At 43.8% G+C, this 15,219-nt stretch overlaps 1 protein-coding gene across 7 annotated transcripts in view; it reads left to right on the top strand.

Annotated features, from left to right (window-relative positions):
- LOC147424271 (5'-nucleotidase / magnesium ion binding protein) overlaps nucleotides 1–15,219 on the top strand; it is an 89,102-nt gene that overhangs the window by 26,406 nt on the left and 47,477 nt on the right. For all 7 annotated transcript variants that reach the window (XM_086501286.1, XM_086501290.1, XM_086501288.1 and 4 more), the window contains exons 4-8: nucleotides 2,414–2,537; nucleotides 3,189–3,245; nucleotides 3,331–3,427; nucleotides 3,956–4,166; nucleotides 14,357–14,417. In XM_086501286.1, the coding sequence (XP_086357412.1) occupies nucleotides 2,414–2,537; nucleotides 3,189–3,245; nucleotides 3,331–3,427; nucleotides 3,956–4,166; nucleotides 14,357–14,417 (550 nt within the window). The remainder of the gene's footprint in view (nucleotides 1–2,413; nucleotides 2,538–3,188; nucleotides 3,246–3,330; nucleotides 3,428–3,955; nucleotides 4,167–14,356; nucleotides 14,418–15,219) is intronic.

Raw genomic sequence — 15,219 nt, 5'->3', positions numbered from 1 at the left:
GCTGTAGCATTTGCCTCGGGAATCTCTGGTTCCTTTTCATTGTCTCCTTCTACATAGTCCCAATAACCTTTTCCTTTTAGGAAATTTGTTATTCTGAACTTCCATGCAGGGTAGTTATTTTTCTCAAGCTTCTCAGTAACAATCTGACTGAAACCGTCAGACATCTTGAAGCACTAAGACAAAATAGCTGCAATCTGCAAAAACCTGCAAATCTGCTGAACCTGCTATCGTGGTTCTTGTAACGCTTTCTACACTCAACGAGTGTCTAAATCAAGCGTACATACAACCACTGTACTTGTACAGTAAATCTCTGTATACTGCACTTTGGAGACCTGTTCAGAAACTTGTGCGAAAAACCCCTAAAATTTTTTTCGCTGCGCGAGGCGCTTTCGGCATCTGGTTGTGGATTGCGAACGAAGGGATTGTGATGCTCTTGCTCTCTTAGCCTCTCTTGCCTACACCAGGCTCTGATACCATGTAAAGAATGAGGATGCAAGAGAGCTGCACAAGACAAGCACAAAGCACACAGAGATGGAAAGCTTCTTCTTCTTCTTCACAGAAAAGAGAGTACAAAATGACTAAGTGCTAAAGCTGAAAAGTAGCACATATGTACATGCGGTCACTAAGTGTGAACTCGCTAGAAGCGTACTAGGCTGGCACTATAAGTGTAGTCCAGCTGTAGAATCACTGGCAGAGATCCTCCGTGTCGGTCACCTAACGCGCCAGTGAGTAAATGCCGTAAGCAGCCAAGACCCGTAGTGGATGCCAGCTCAAGGTGTAGAGCTCGACATCTCAACAACCTACACTTCAGCCTGCCACAGAGCTTACCCCCCAGGAGTGGTGCAGTGAGAGAGAGGTGTGTTGGGAGCTTGTTTGTGGCCTGACACTCTGGTTCATTTGACAGGCCCGTTGCTTCCGCATCTTTGAGGCTCGCCCTGTCCCACTGGCGGGGACTGTTCGTGAATTATGCGGGAGCGTAGAGAGGCTTTCGTGCGACTCCGGTGCCCAGGGCCTTTCTTCACCATGGTCCAGGGTGCGGCCAGATGGCACTACCGCCCACCTGTGTGGCTCTTTCTTTCTCCCATTTTGTGAATTAGCCTCATTGTATATATTTTGTTTACTCACTAGGAGAGTCTCCCCATGGTTTTGATGTAGCCCTCTCTAGTAGAGGTGGTTTGTAGCCCTATGGGCAGTTTTTATTAACTAATGGAAGAATCTTTTTCTCGGAAAAAAAAAAACAATTGAACTAAAAGAGATGCACGACACGAGAGGGGGAGTGGCAGAGTTCCTTCCGAAGAGACTGGCCCCAAATGTTGGCGCCCCTTTCGGTATTTCTTTATATTGCTTGAATTCAGTACATTTCCGGTACTCCATCCTCTGCACTTTCACGCAGAAGCATGCTAGAGAATGAGCCCTTGGCTTGTATTGAAAGGCCCTTGGCCATGAAAAACAGTTACATGAAAAGCTTTCAAACTCAAAAGCGTCTGCTCCCAAAATTTGGCGTGAAAAGCTGCCAGCGCAAATTACGGAAATCCGTAAAGCTGCCACGTCAGCATGCCAGCGCAAATTGCGGCGTCCGTATAGTGCCACGTCAGCATGCCAACGCAAATTGCAGGTCGTCCGTACAGTTGCCACGTCATCATCTTTTTTACGCAGGGGAGTTTGAGTGTGTATGTGTGCCAGCTTTACTTCTAGTGACTTGGGCCCCCATCGGACGGGGTCCCATAAGTTGGTAAAGACTTCTTCTGTTGCTTCTTAAATTTCAGGCTCCTCGGCCGGGATCTGCAGGTTGGCTCCGTTCTTCAGTGGCTTGACACGTGAGCAGTTGCTCCAACACTTCTCTGTTTCTTTCATCCACTCTCGCATAGGAAGAGTGCCTAGAGAAAGGGATGAAGGGCACCGTATCCCACAGGTAGGAAATGTTTTCCTCTGATACCAATGTGAGGTTTTAGCGTTATCCTATATTTTATTGACACTCTTATGAGTTGAAAACTGAGTGCTTGATGCGCAAAGTTTTGAGACTAAGAGACTTGGTCACTGAGAACTCAGATGAAATGATGGATTGAACTATGTGATACTAGGATTCCTTTATATTGGAGACAAGAAAGACACACGAATAGTTGTGTACTCATGTAGAGAGACACCCTTTAGGAAAATAGTCACATCCTTTGATGAAAACATTGCAACCATTTTGTGTTGAGCGGCAACCAGACTCTTCGTAACAGGTATGAACACTCTGCATAAAAATATTATATGGTCACAATTGTGACATGAAGTCTGATGGGATTCCGGTAAGAGGTTTCAAGTGGCTTTTGTTCTAGTCTTCCTGCTGCATTGTCAGTCTGGGCTGATATTATTTACCTGTACTTGTTGTTCAATCTTTTAAGGGTACTGGTGCCTATGTTTAAACCAGGTGGGAGAAAACACATTGCTTACTTGTGGAAGGGGGCCTGTCGCGTCAAGCTATCGTAGAATCAGTTGCAAGGGCTAAAATTGAGTTTCGTGATGGGGTGAATTTTCTGTTGCAATTCTTGCAGGTGAACTCTTTGTTATGTTTGAACTTAATAATTTAGGCTTTACTCCACTTATCCTTTAAGGAAAATTTGCTATATTTTGGGTTCTTTACTATCTACGAACTTTTTTGAAAATTGAAGATGCACATCAGATACCACTCACAAAAGAGGAGAGGCAATGCTTACTGTTAGGCACTGTTATCCTTTTTTTGGTAATCTCCCAATGCCACTTTGCCATTACAAGTAAATGCAACTTGGATTTGTATTACCATGCAGAAGTTTTTCCTTGTAACAACATTTCAATGTGAGATCATAATTAGGGGTATGGAATCTGGTGGGAAATCAAGCACAGGGTGGGCTAATAGTCTGATGACTGTTCCAGTGCTGTTATATCGTTCATTCCAGACTACCGGTGCAGCTATGTGTTCTCTAAAGTGTTGTATACAGACATTGTTTTTCAACTTTTGACGTACATTTACAAAAGTTACCGTGACAAGATAATGATGGGAAGTTTCCCCTATATAGAGCTATTGGAATTGACAATGTCCAACATACATTACATCGTCAAAACTTGCCAAATTGGAATTTGGAGTAGTTTATTATGAGTGTTTCAGATAGAGTCGGCTTGCCTTTGTATGAAAAGAAGGCCCTGTTAGAGCTTACTTGTTTTGGCAGGACAACTCTGTTCCTGTTCTCATCTTCTCTGCTGGGCTCTCTGACATTATTGAGGAGGTAAATAGCTTCTTCAAAAATTCACTTCATCAGCATAATGAAGATGGCTAAATCGATTAACAGTAGAGGGTATGCTTTTTTCCAGGTAATGCATCAGAAGCTGGGGAGAAAGTTTGCTAATGTAAGGATTGTTTCAAACAAGATGGAGTTCGACTCTAATGACAACTTGATAGGTTTTAAAGGTATCAATAGAATCTTCATAACTCCACCATGCATTATAGATGTAGAGAGTGAAGCTGTCTGATTCAAAGGAGGCGTGCTTCCAAAGCTGATTAGTTATCTCACGTCCTAAAAGGTACATGAGACATCCCTAGTGGGTTTCAAACAGCAGTAAATGGGTTATAAGTCTTTGGGCTTTCCTACTCTTTGTGATGGGGATTCAGAAGTCAGGCTTTGGAGTTGATACCCCCGGTACTCAGGACTTGTAGCAGAGCAATTGGACACATGATTTTGCAACCCCTGAGCGGGGGGGAATTTTCCATCATCTTAGTGTTTTTATTTTGTTGGATGGCATGATCAAGCTTGGCTTTGTTACATATTGAAATCTACAATTCCTTAATGAACCTTTTTTTCTTCCGGCGTTGGTGCCTGTAGGCTGTTCTTGAGAACAAAATAAGTATGATGAAGCTTGGTTTAAGCTCTGCACAGATTCCTTTTTTGATGATGCTTACAGTTTTTCCGCATGCATATTCATGCCAACTTTTTTGAAGGCAAGACAATACATGTGCTAAACAAAAATGAGCATGCCTTGGGAATGTCAAGTCAACACCATGGGTTACAAACTGGAAGCAATCCGGACAGTGAGACAGATGTTTCTGCTTTGAAAAGGCGAACAAATGTTCTTCTACTCGGTGACCACTTAGGAGACCTTGGCATGTCTGATGGATTGGATTACAAGATTCGTATCTCAGTTGGTTTTCTGTAAGTACTTCTTTCTCTCAGCTGTACAAAGTTCCCTTTCTTGGTATGAGTTATTAATCTGCTAAAAGTAATCCATGTATGAGCAATCTTACTGCCTCATTTTTCCTGTAAAGTACTGTAATGATCATTTTGAAGTAATCATGAAAAGACATAAAGAAAAGAATAAAAAGAAATCGATAAATGAATATACGTGTATGTATACACGCACACACCATAGACACCTGCAATCTAATTTGCTACTCACCCCTTTCCGCAGATTTGACATGCATTTCAGTCCTCTGCTGAGCCGACACTCTATGCATAGTCATATCATCTTTGTGGGTTCTCAGTAGGGGTGTGTGGTCGGGGCTCTCTTAGTGGGTGCTATGCCACAATTAATTTGTGCTTATGAGTAGATTGAAAAGCCTTAGCTCCTGGACTTCTTCGAATTCTCACCATTTAGGGCAGGTGAGAGTCCTCATTTCTCTGCGAGCCTGGTGCTCTGTGATCTAGTATAGTGCTCATGGTTCTTGGAGTAGTTTGTATAGCTCTCTGCACTGATCATCATACCATCTGTGAGCCTGCTCATGAGTAGATGGAAAAGCCTTAGCTCCTGGACCTCTTCGAATTCTCACCATTTAGGGCAGATGAGAGTCCTCTTTCTCTGCGAGCCTGGTGCTCTGTGATCTAGTATAGTGCTCATGGTGCCCGGAGTAGTTTGTGTAGCTCTCTGCACTGATCATCATACCATCTGTTCTTGGGCATGGTCTGTAGTGCCTCCAACATGACTGTGGTGTGTGAAGCTACTAATGGCTGATGTATGTAGTGTGGAGGAGAGCTCGCCGCTCAGTGCCTCCAAAGCGCCGTAAACATGATGTGTGTAGATGGCTGAGATAGTTTCACTATGTGGGAACCGGCTCCTGTGAGACGGACAGTGGATCAGTCAGTAAATACTACGGTAATTACCATGGTAAACCCAAGGCATATAAATAGGACCCATTACATTGTAATCGGGTTGGTAGTTGTTGTTGGCAGTTACGGGCATAAGTTACAGGCAGGCATTAAGTCATTTGTCGATTGTACTCTGTTCATCTTTTGGTCCATAAGCCACATCATCTTCATTGTAATCCTTCATCTGTAATTCCAATTACAGCAGTGCAGTATATTCCAGTTATACCTACTCTGTACTCAGTTACTCTGAATCTGAATCTGAATATCATTCTCAGTACTTAGTCTAGTTCTTATTCGAGTAGACATATTCCAGTTCAGTTTCTGTTCCTTTGTCCAGTCTACTGTCTGAACTAATACATCACTAGCAGCTGTAAGCTTCTAACACTGGAATTAGCTATCTCAAGAGATCAGGTCCAATTCCATTTTGGCGATCATGGTGGCTAGAGCTGAAGCTCGTTGACTGGAACACTCTTTTCCCAATTGGAAGTTCTCAGCTACAGCAATGGCACCCAAAACCAGTCGTGGTCGGAAACCAACCATCCGTGTTGATCCTATTCCTGAGGAGTCGGGAAGAGACTCTGACCCTAAGCATGAGAGGGTGACTGACACTGAGGCCCATGAGGAGCACAGTCAGGCTGATGAGACGTAGGACTCACAGCATTCCAGTCACTCTAGACGCAGACGGGCAGAAAGGGAAGCACGCAAGGCCAAAAGTTCTCGGTCCAGGCAAGGGGATGAGGGTACCAAAGGTAGTAAAAGCAGTCGCCACACTTCTAGTAGATAGGCCAGAGAGGACACTAACACAGAGACAGAAACAGATATTAATTGGGATGCAGATACTGACAACTGTAAGAAGACTCCAAAGTGGCATTCAGACTCTAAGAAGAGAAGCGGAAGGACCAGCGGTAATCGGCATGATTACACATCCTCATTGAAAATCTCTTTTCCAGTATTCAAAGGGGGCAAGAAGGATGATCTGGATGTTCACATCCAGGCTTTTGAGCAGTATGCAAAGCTGAAGAATATTGATGAGGATAACTAAGGTGAATACTTTCCGCAAACATTGAAGGAGGCAGCGAGAAAGTGGTATTAGGATTCATCATTTCAAGAAGGGCAAAGACTTGTCAATAGTAGCATATACCGAACCAATAAGAGTGGAAACTGCCAAAGCTTCTCAGGAGGAGAAACCAGGTACTAGTGGTACTGGTCCAGGCCGCGGCAGATACCAAGCGGGTACTGGCCGAGGCTGGAAGCGTGGTAACTTTCAGAGCCGGAGTTTGAATTGTTATACTTGTGGAAAGTATGGGCATTTCGCGGCTCAATGTTCAGACACACCTGCAACTGCGGCTATCGAGGCAAAGGCACCAGAGCCAGTTCCAGTACGGGCAGTAACACGGAGCAAAGGAGTAGTAATTGAGGAAACTCCAGAGATTCCAGAAAAACCAGTCACTATTGAAAGCAGCAAATGGGCTCAACAGAGAGAGGTATGGAAGGCCAAGGGTAAAGAGAAGGTGGTTGATGAATGGCAGGAGCAGAGAGAACTAGCGGCGAAAATCACGGAGGATTTAGCCAAGAAGCTACCAGAGCAGCCAAAAAGTTTTGAAGCACGAGTCATTCAGAAGATACCAGCCCAATCTACTGAGAAAGATCAATCAAAGCCTGGCATACCTGAGACCATGTTGGCTGCGGTACAAGGGATGATTGGAGAATTGGGAGTTGATAGAAGAACTGGAAGCACTACAAGGGAGGAATGGCATTGTGAAGATACGACCAGCTCTTCGAGCTCCGACAACCAGTCTAATGAGGAGAAAGAAGAAATCCATGTTAAGATCTGTGATAGAATTCAAAAACTCACTGTGGAGTTTGAAGATATCAGAAGAACTTTGCCTGAAGTGGAGAAATTCATCAGACAGCGAAGGAAAGATGAAGCGGAGGCCAGAACAGTTGATTTGACGGCTGTCCGAGACGATGAAGTGCCGCTCATTCAGGTCGATTACAAAGTTCGGAAACAATGGGAACCACTTTCAAGTGTCATCTTGGATGGAGGAGCAGGAGTCAATATAATGGGAGTACATCTTCAGCAGAGGATGGCATTCCAAATTTAAAGCCAACACCTTTCAAAGTGCGGATGGCAGATCATCGAGTAGTGCAAGCTACTGGTATGATTGAAAATCTGCCGATACGAGTAGGCAAGGAGAAGTTCAAAACCAGCTTCCTAGTTCTTGATGTGCAAGGGGCATATGGGATGCTACTAGGGCGCCCATGGTTGCGAATGGCACAAGCTGTTCAAGACTATGCTAATCAAACTCTGACGCTACAAGGGGCCAGAATTCAGATCCAGATGAACAATACTAGGAGCTGGAGAGAAGAGCTGAGGCCTAAGGAATTATGCTAGAAGTACGAGGCAAAGAAGATTGAACGAATGTTAGCGGCTCTAAACATATTTCCTCTAGCAGAAATTGACCTGAATGCGGTTTTATTGAACAAAGAGCAGGCCGATAAGCAAAAAAAGCAATTCCCAAACAAGTTTACTGAAATCAATACAGGAGAAAGATCAGTTCAGTTAATTGGGAGGCTGGAAGAATCAGCTAAAACTAGCATGGCAGATGAGCCGGTGTATTCTGGAGAGCACACAGTGAATCAGAATGCTGATTCAGAACTTAACGGGCCATCTTGGGATTATGCTGAGGAATCGACCAAGAGAAAAGGCGGTGGGCCTAATTGGTTGCTTCCAGACGACCAAGAAGTTGAAGAATGGAACCTAGGCTCCGAGGATAGTCCTAGGATGATCAAGCTTAATAAGCATCTCAATCCTACAATGAAGGAAAAGGCACGCAGGATGTTCCAGAACTACAAAGACGTATTTGCCTGGGAACACACATACCTGAAAGGGTGGATCCCGAAGTATGCCAGCACAGGATACCGTTGAAGCCAGATGCTCGGCCAGTAAGACTGCAAAGATATCGAATGAACCCCAACTATGCTAAGAAGGTCAAGGAGGAGATTGACAATCTTCTCAAGGCTGGGTTCATCATCACAGAAGTGGCCAGTAGCGATTGGCTGTTTCCTATAGTAGTAGTTCCCAAGAAGAATGGGAAATTGAGAGTCTGTGTTGACTATAGGAAACTCAACGCCCAAACTATCAAAGATCCATTTCCATTGCCTTTTACTGACATGCTACTTGATGAGATTACAAGATATGAAATGTATAGTTTTATGGACGGTTACAGTGGCTACAACCAGTTACAGATCGCTCCTGAGGATAGAGAGAAGACCACTTTCATCACAGAGTAGGGAGCTTTCATGTATCTGGTGATGCCCTTTGGCCTATGCAACGCACCAACCACTTTTCAACGGTGTATGATAGGAGATGACGCTCTGAAAAGATGCAGGACTCTCTCAATGAAACCCAAGCTCTTGTCAATGCTGCAAAGGCAAGCCTTCCCCTCATTCCTTACAGCAAGATTCAATGTTATGTGTTCATTGACCAGGCTATGGCTCTTCTGCAACTGTGGGATTTACGTGTGGTTCTGCAAGCCACGAAAATTGACTTTGACACAGCCATCACCAGGCAGGTTCTAGACTCTTTCAGTGCTGAAGATGGCAGTGCTATGATATATGGCAAGAAGGTGTCTGTCACACCAGACAACATAGCTTTTGCATTTTATATGCCAAATGAGCCCAAGCCGTCTGTGGCAACTCCAGAGCAGATCAGCACAGTCTTGAAGGAAGATAATGCCGCCAAGCGAAAAAGAAAAGCCAATCGTCAAGGAATTCCAGGGGCCAGACTGGAAGCTCCCGCTACTTATAGGTTTGTGGCTGAAGCTGTCAGTCTAAAGAATAATCCGACATATGTGTCAGAGAAGCTTTTTGCTATGCTGCTAGCAAAAAGATTGGATTCAAAAGTTTCTATCAACCTTTGTCAGATATTGTCACATAATGTGCTTCAGCAAACTGGCAAACTGAAATCCCAAAGTGTATTCAAGGCCTGGTATGTTTGGCAATTTTTGTATTGGGCAACTGCTCCAGGTTCCCATGACCAGGTGAGAATGGCTTGGAGTGAGAAGCCATTTCCAGTGTCAAAAAATATCGATTTGTCTTCGGATGAAGAAGCAACGGTCAGTTAGTCCACTCCGATTGGACTGAAAAGGAAGGCTGAACTAAATAAATCTGGCAACTCAAAGAAATCGAGGACGACACTGACGAAGAGCAGTGCTTTTCTGACGTAGTTGGAGAGTCAAGTCAAAACAGTGATTATTGACAAGACTTTAGTTAGCCAGGCTGACAAACAAACTGATCAGACCACTGAAATCAACCAGTCAGCAGGACAGATTATAGTCACTACTAGTACTGGCCAAGATAAGGCAAAAGCGATTACTTCTGAAAAGTCAGCAGAACAGTTGGATAAGGGCAAAGGTCCAGCATCTCCAACCCTACTGGGCCGCGTCTCCATCCCAAACAATGAAGAAACTCTGCACTTGATGAAGAAGGACATGTTACTGCAGCTACAGACCCATGCACTTAAAGGGCGTCTCCTTCTACAAAAATCTAATTATGCTGCTTTATCCTATATGGCTCCTGTTACAGTGTATAAGCCAACTGATTCTGACCCAACAAACAGTCAATGATGGATGTTCAGTCCTCATCCAGTCCTCATGGAACACTATTGTCAAATGTATGGTATGAGCGATCGATTGTGGAATGAAAAACTTGGCAAACACTGTTCAATGATGTTTTCCAACTAAATGATCTTCAAGAGCTGAAACAGGAGGTACAGAGGATCAGATTGTGTATGGGTCAGTGGAAGATTCAGATCAGAGGCCTCACCAAGATCACCAATCAATTGCTGCAACTTACTGTTGAGTCCTCTAAACTTCTTGAAAAGGATATTATGGCTAAACCAGGCCTAGGACCACAGTATAGAGAGATGGCGGAGATTCTTTCTGAAGCTTGGATCAAAACCAATCAGCCTCTCCCAGAAGGATGGATCCATACAGCTTCGCATTGTCACAAACTGGCCGAAACTAGTTGGATCACCAAAGGCAGACGCACGCTCTATGATCCTGACACCAAAACCTATCATCCTCTTACACCTTATGAAGTGGAGATGACCACGGAAAGGCGGGATCAGCTTGAGCAGGAGGCCATTTACAGACTCATTCACAAGGAGAATGCTGGCACTGGGACTTCTCAGACGCCATCCAAGCCAAAGGGTAAACGGAAGCTGGTTCAGTGGAAGGATACTGGGTAGTTCCATCTCCGAATTCAGTCGAGGGCTTTTCCTTCTCAGCTGGAGGGTTGATATCAGTCTGTGTAGATGATGAGAGCTCTACACTCGCCTTTTCAGCTGTATCTCTATCATTGGTCAAGTCCAGTCTCCAGAATCAGAATCAGACGGTGGATTTTTTTTCTCTTCAAACGAGAATCAGATGGGGGAATTTTCTTTTTAGAAATTTTGGAATCTTGCCAAAATTCAAGAAAAGAGGGAAGGATGTAGATGGCTGAGACAGTTTCACTATGTGGGAACCGGCTCCTGTGAGACGGACAGTGGATCAATCAGTAAATACTACGGTAATTACCATGGTAAACCCAAGGCATATAAATAGGACCCATTACATTGTAATCGGGTTGGCAGTTGTTGTCGGCAGTTACGGGTATAGGTTACAGGCAGGCATTAAGTCATTTGTCGACTGTACTCTGTTCATCTTTTGGTCCATAAGCCACATCATCTTCATTGTAATCCTTCATCTGTAATTCCAATTACAGCAGTGCAGTATATTCCAGTTATACCTACTCTGTACTCAATTACTCTGAATCTAAATCTGAATATCATTCTCAGTACTTAGTCTGGTTCTTATTCGAGTAGACGTATTCCAGTTCAGTTTCTGTTCCTTTGTCCAGTCTACTGTCTGAACTAATACATCACCAATAGCTGTAAGCTTCTAACACTTGAATTAGCTATCTCAAGAGATCAGCTCCAATTCCGTATGCACATCTCCAATTCCAATGTGCATACATGTATATGGTAGTATGAGATATATGGTAGTTAGGTATATGTGATTGGCACCAATGGGAAGTGGTGAGGTGGTGAGAGAAGTGATCAAGTGTGTGGCTGCTCTAGACCTCAGTATGAAGTCCATCGTGCTGCCTCCCTCAGAGACTGATGGTCAGATGCATGTCAAACCTCCTGAGCTGGGCCATGCCATCTTATTATAGATAACGAGAGTGTGTTGTGAACCTAGCGGAAGTAAGTGGCTGCCATATGCGAAGGATGTCGTCATGTTTCCTGAAGTCCTCTCCGCTCCTCCTCATCTAAAGGGTGTAGCATCTTAGACTCTCAAAATCATGTCTTGCACTGTTTTCTTTGTGTCCGCCCATTGAAGTTCCCACACAGATGACCTCTCCCAGACTGGAATACTCCATAATCCCCTCTCTTAGGCGTGTGTATGGAAAGAATGTATCTCCCTCCTTCTCCTCCCTCTCTTAATCTCTAGGGCCATCCTCCTAGGTATCCCCTCCTGCTTTCACAAATTTTGATCCTCATAGGGCAAAGTAGCATATGGTGATGTATATGAAATGCTCCCCTATAGCTTTAGTCTCATCCACACAAAGCAAGCCTCCGGGTCTCGCGTGAGTATTTGTACTCTCCCTTGTAGCTCGCGTCTGTGGAGAAGTGCCACTTCTAAGTTTGGGGAAGTGTCATGTCGCTTACACTGCCGGTGGAGTGACTCCCACTAGTAGCCCTACACTCTTGGTAGGCCGTACCCCACACAGTCCAGCTCGTAGCACTTCTAGGTTAATTTTAGTATCGCTTTTTTGTACCCAGACATGGTATCAGATTTACCAGTTTGGAACGGATTGGTCTCATAGGTCATTTTGACCTTTTGAAGACGTTAAAATATCATTTCATTTCATTTTATTTTCTCGGGCCTCTCACGTGTCTCTGTGAGAAAAAACTATATCTTTGCCATCCATCACCTCAAATCTCCCTAGGTGTGTTCATAGCGACCCATTATAGTTCCACGCCGCCATGTGAAGCTCTCTATGTGATGCCTCATAGGTAAAAATTCCCTATTTGACCGTCTTGCCATCATTGATGACATGGCCGGTGCGGTATATGGCTGTCTTGCCCTCTTTGCGGGGTGCAGGACATGCATGCACTCCTATGCTCAATCTACATCCTTGTGAGATCATCATTGAAAAAGATGGGAGCACTTGCGGGTGTGCGCAACACCACCCTCTTCCTCATAAAAGTAGTACGTGTCTCCTGTATCTGAGCTTCATGCATACCCGTTTCCCATAACTTTTGGGGGTGGAGTTTTCTTTGTGCCGGTGACTCAGATGTTGATCCGGCCGTGCATTTCTCATCTTTGGCTCTTCTATTATGGTGTGCACTATTTGGTGCTCTTCTCTTTGGGCTCCCTCTTTGACATTTGACGGGGTTCATCCTCACCCTCTCCATCCATCCTTCCTTTGTTGCTTCCAATTTGCTCGCGAGGCTCTCAATGAGATCTTCCTTGATGGCCTCTTTATCCACTTCCACTGTCTCCCCATCCTCTGGGGGTGGCTGATCTTGTATGATGCATGTATAATGCTACCAAGGCCCTGAAGATGTCAGTCTCTTTAAGTATTGCCTCTCTACTTGCAGTCCTTGGAACTCGGAGGTAATCTTCCACAAATTTGTACCTCAGGAATCTGATAGCTCTCTGTCTCTTCCAAGCATCTAATAATCTTCAAGGCCCTTCCAGCCTGAAAGACAAGTCCTCCATGTCTGCTGTGATGAGCTTCTTGCTCTATCAAAGCTCCTCCAATCATGATCATACAAAGCTTTTGCTCCCCCTCTTACAATAAGCCTTTGTGCTTGGTTGCATATAGGGTGTATGTGAATATAAGCCTTAAGTGGTCTTTCCATTGAGTGGACATTCAATGGAGTAGCTCTTTTGCGATTACGTTCTTGGGGTTCTCTTTCAATTTAGTCTAATTTTGTATCCCTATACAAATTTGTGTTTTCCTTTTAAAGTTTTAATGAAAAGAAATTAGGCTATGCTTGTGGTCTTGCTTCTAAGTACACGAGAAAGCTTAAGACTATAGTGAATTAAACGTAAATGCAAAAATGAAGAATTAGAATATAAAAGCTGGTGCTGTAATGCTATATATAGTCTTAGGCTAGATTACATCTCTAAAAGGACATTTCAAGTCAATCGAGATGCCCATTCCTTATTGAGACTCGAGAGTAATTTAGATAATGGTACGTTTGCCGAGCCATTTGTCTGGGACTATGCACCTATCTTGGTTGGATGGCTATAGCATCAAAAGGAAAATACTTGGATGGATCCAGGAAAAGCCCAGGTTCACCTATAAAGGAAATTGAAAGTTATAGACTCATGTTTGTCATCCACAAGACAAAATAACCAACAGATCCATCATGCATAGTATTGACTGAACGCTACGGCTTGCTGTACTGAGTCTTGAGTGCAGGCACACGAGTCTCAAAGTGTAGAACATACATACATCTTCAGCTTTACACCTACACTCTTTGATCTGGATATACACCTAAAATAAAGGTGGCCTACACAAAACAAGGGTTTCTTAAAAATGAATTGTGTGTATGGGTGCCCGGAAGTGTGTCCCTCCTACTCTACTCTTTGTGCCTCTAAAAGGGTGCCGATCTTTATGAGGAAAGTCACCATGGAACTTATGACATTACACCTATTTGTGATGCGAATTTGTATTATTTTGCAGCATGATCTGTTGTAAACTCTTCATTTTGTATGCAATGAATAGATGCAACTTTACTGCAGTGTGTGCATTTCCATGTGCGCAGTAGGAACTTTACAACACTGATGTATGGAAATCTGAGCTTTTAGTTATGTACGTCCACAGATTAGTATCCATGTAATTTGTGGCAGCTCATCCATCAATATCCAAATCGTTCGGTTTTGTGACCACCTTCTCCACAGCATATGCAGATCGGCTTTATAGATGTGAGATCATAGATGATAGGTCAGTATATTTCCCTAGTGACGCTAGAATTGGCCTACAACAAGCATAGAATTTGTAAATTGACTATTGTGTTGTGCTCATTATCTAGTTTCTTGCACGCGAACTACATTGTGAAGGAATGTTCCCTGGACTTTATCTTTCAAGAGAGAGTGTCATCTTGATTTGATATGCCTGTGAAGACAGGGTTTACTATTGTCATGTTGATGAATGTTTATGAACTAACAATAGATCTAAACAAATTGAGCTTTTTTATGCAGTAATGAAAATGTCGATTCTTGGATAGAGGAGTACAAAAGGAGTTTTGACATCGTCCTATTGGTAATGTCTTATAAAGCCCAACACCTCACACACTCCGGCATGGACACAAACACCTGCATTTGCTTGCACGCACCCACCCACCCACTCACACACCACCCACCCCCACCCTCTTTTTGCTGTAATAATACTATACCTTATTGGTGGCAAACATCGAAGTGAGAGAAAACTCACAATGAGGTTAAGATACAGTGTGTGCCATATCTCAGCACCGGAATTGGGTGGAGCTTCATTGTGGGTACAATGACTGTGCCATGACTGAACACTGAAATGGGGCAGAGATGGCATGCAACTAGAAACAGCTCTCATTTCTGCAGAGGCATCACATCAATATGCAAGCAGAAGTGGAGTCTCTGGCGAAAAGAGGCTACTAAATAGTGAAATGGATCCCTTAAAGCTTGAAGGAACACATGATCCTTCGGACAATCCCAAAGACCACGGGCCCAATAGCAATCCATGTAAAGAAAATGGTGGTGTCTGGGGTAGGAGATGAAATTATACCAAACAGCCAAAGCTATGTGCCAAATTGAGCAGCAGGAAATTGCACATGAAGACATCAAGTGACCTCCAATGCGAGTTCAAGATACCTTTCCACCAGTGAATGGACTTTTCCATGCCACCCTGAAATCAGAGAGGTAGCATGGGGACGACCAGATATATGGCCAGAAACATGACCATAGATGAGATACGTGGGTGTAATTTAACAACCAATGGCCATAAGGGTGAACTCTCATGTGTCCACAGAAGGCTCCCACCATTTCAGTCAAATGAAGGCCATAGAGACGGAACTTATAACCAGAACAAA

Source organism: Adiantum capillus-veneris, chromosome 26, assembly GCF_014529385.1.
Source record: "Adiantum capillus-veneris isolate H3 chromosome 26, ASM1452938v2, whole genome shotgun sequence".
Lineage (NCBI taxonomy): Eukaryota > Viridiplantae > Streptophyta > Polypodiopsida > Polypodiales > Pteridaceae > Adiantum > Adiantum capillus-veneris.
Note: the sequence above shows the minus strand (reverse complement) of the source record. Positions and strands in the feature narration are given on the sequence as shown.